This window comes from Arachis ipaensis, chromosome B03 (genome assembly GCF_000816755.2).
Source record: "Arachis ipaensis cultivar K30076 chromosome B03, Araip1.1, whole genome shotgun sequence".
In the NCBI taxonomy this organism is placed as follows: Eukaryota; Viridiplantae; Streptophyta; class Magnoliopsida; order Fabales; family Fabaceae; genus Arachis; species Arachis ipaensis.
This window is the reverse complement of record NC_029787.2, coordinates 21,328,286-21,330,851: the sequence shown is the minus strand read 5'-3', so window position 1 is coordinate 21,330,851 and position 2,566 is coordinate 21,328,286. Positions and strand designations below refer to the sequence as shown.

Genomic DNA, 2,566 nt, shown 5'->3' with positions numbered 1-2,566 from the left:
GTTTTACACCGATATTTTGCTACAAAAGCACAAAAATATCATCTTTAATGCTGTATTTTTTTTTCTTTATTTTAGTTGAATGAATGTAGGTTCATTGTTTTTATTCTTCTTAAAAGAGTAAAATAAGAAGAACTTTGAGAAGGTAAAACAATAAGGAAAAGATGAATAAGAAAAAAAAAGAAGATGATGATAATGAAAAAGAAGAAGCAGTTACAAGACCTAGAGTAATTTATCATGGCCTAACACAAGTAGTTATAGAATGATTAACACTTTAATACTGTCTCATTAGCAAGTTAATGTGCAGGAATAATCAGATAAATTGTGTGCTTTTTGATCGGGTTGTAAATAATATTCTCCCTCACCTTGAAGAAGGAAGGATTGAACCCTTATTGTTGTGCTGAGTTTTGAATTACGCAGAGTTTATCAAAATAAAAAACACCGAAAATTCTTATCAAATACACATAAATTTCTTAGTTTTTATACCGAAATTACTTAATGATTACGACACGCAAACTCAGTTCGAAAACATGCACACAAACAAGACTGAATTATGAACAAAAACACATTATTCAAATTAATTTTGAATTAGACAACGCCATTTATGGCAAAACTTGAACGATAACGATAATAATAACGACAATAACAATAAAGAAGATGATGATGACGATGACGATAACGATGATGACGATGATAATGATGACGACGACGATATAATGATAACAATGATGATGATGGAGAAGGAGGAGGAGAAAAACGAATGAAAAGAAGAAATCAAACAAAAAAAGGAAAAAGGAGGAGGAAAAGGTAATAGTGGTGGTGACGATAATAACAAAAAAAAAACGAAAAAAAGAAGGAGAAGGAGAAGGAAACCAAGAAGGAGAAGGAGAAGGAGAAGGAGAAGGAGAAGGGGCATAATTTGAAAAGTAGTTATAATAACTTGGTTAGATTTATTGGTTAAGTATTTTGTTTAGATGGAGATGTTTATTTTTTCTGTCAATATCAAACATGTTGGACTAACTTGATTCCTGTTTAGAATTATAGAGACCAAATTAGACATTACTTTATTTAAAAAAATGAAAAAAAAAAAAAGGGGTAAACTAGAGAGGCACCAATAAATAAAGCCAAATCTAATCAAGTTCATCAAGCCCAAGTAGATGACGATCCAAGCAAATGATATAAAACTGTTATCAATGCCAACTAACCAAGCCAATGGAGCGTTATTATAATTCATAATCTTGGAAAAATTCCACAACTGAATGGCTTATTGATCCTCAAGGCAAGAGATTTAATCAGACACCAACTCTTGTTGCTTGGCCTTGTTCACTACTTGCATAGAGTTTGAATCATGCTCCTTAGCTATCACTTTATCGTAAGTTCCCGCAAACGGAATAAGAATCCTAATAAGAATGATAGCCACATGTCTCATTACTGGATGACGAGTTCCTAACGGGAATATCAACAAAACATAGAAAAAAACGATCAATAACAGAAAGATGCTTCCAATTACGGTTATGACATTGGCAAGCCAGGGCACGTTGCTCACAACTAAACGCACAGCTGCCATAAAAGCCGTTGAGGTAGTTACAAGAGCCACAGCAACCATGTGCAAAGCGAAATTATACGCACTTCCTGCTAAATGAAAGTCACCAAGTTGGGCCCACAAGAGAACAAAAGAGCCAAGGGTAGAACTGTACATTGCCACCGTGTTGCACACTGAGAACACTTGAAACATTGGTTTATGAACCAAAACTGCCATGCCTCTTTGGTTTGGGTCTGGATCGTCGGAACTGTAGACACTGCCTGGTAAGGCAAAACCAGCTGCGAATGTGACTGTGGCTATAAGAATGGCCACCAGCATAAGTGTGTTGATTCTGTCTTTGATCCAATCTATTTTTGGTGGCTCTTTGCGGCGACGCAACATGCTTCTTGCCGTCTCACTTTGTGGTACTCCGGCAGAATATAAAATCATCAGAGATAAATACTGCATAGCAAACAGTTGACTTTTGATATTATTTAGTGAAAAAGTCTAGGCCAGTAATTTTATTAAATTTTGTCCACTATCTAATCAGTAAAAGAAAAATGAGTAATTTTATATTATTGAATGAAATTTTACACTATTAAAAATGTTATTAATAATTATTTGATGGCTACAAATCACAAAAATGATTGCTCACTAACACACCTCCTAAAACTTTGCCATTACATATTCAACGCATTACTATCATATGGAGCTAAAACATTTTTCAACGGAGTAAAAAAATTTTGGTTTCATCATACCCTGTAAATATGTGCATAAATTATATAATATAAAAGCAAGTAAAAGTTTTGTCAAAATTCAATCCAACAACACAAACAATTATTGAAATTAAGACATTGAAAAAATATAAAACATATTAATATGGACTGTGAGGAGTGAGGAGTGAGGAGTCGAACTGCTACTATTTATCATGTTTTTAATGCGATAACAGAATTTTTTTTTCTTCGACTTAGTTAAGAATTACTTCTGTTAAAATGTGAATATATGTTTGATTAGAATATAAAAATAAAGTGATATTAAAGATTTATA

At 33.0% G+C, this 2,566-nt stretch overlaps 1 protein-coding gene across 1 annotated transcript in view; it reads right to left on the bottom strand.

Moving 5' to 3' along the window:
• Positions 1,019–2,566, bottom strand: part of LOC107632631 (protein ACCELERATED CELL DEATH 6-like) — a 19,648-nt gene continuing 18,100 nt past the window's right edge. Inside the window, exon 3 of the mRNA XM_021118375.1 lies at positions 1,019–1,981. Within this exon, the coding sequence (XP_020974034.1) occupies positions 1,286–1,981 (696 nt within the window). The 3' untranslated portion in view covers positions 1,019–1,285. The remainder of the gene's footprint in view (positions 1,982–2,566) is intronic.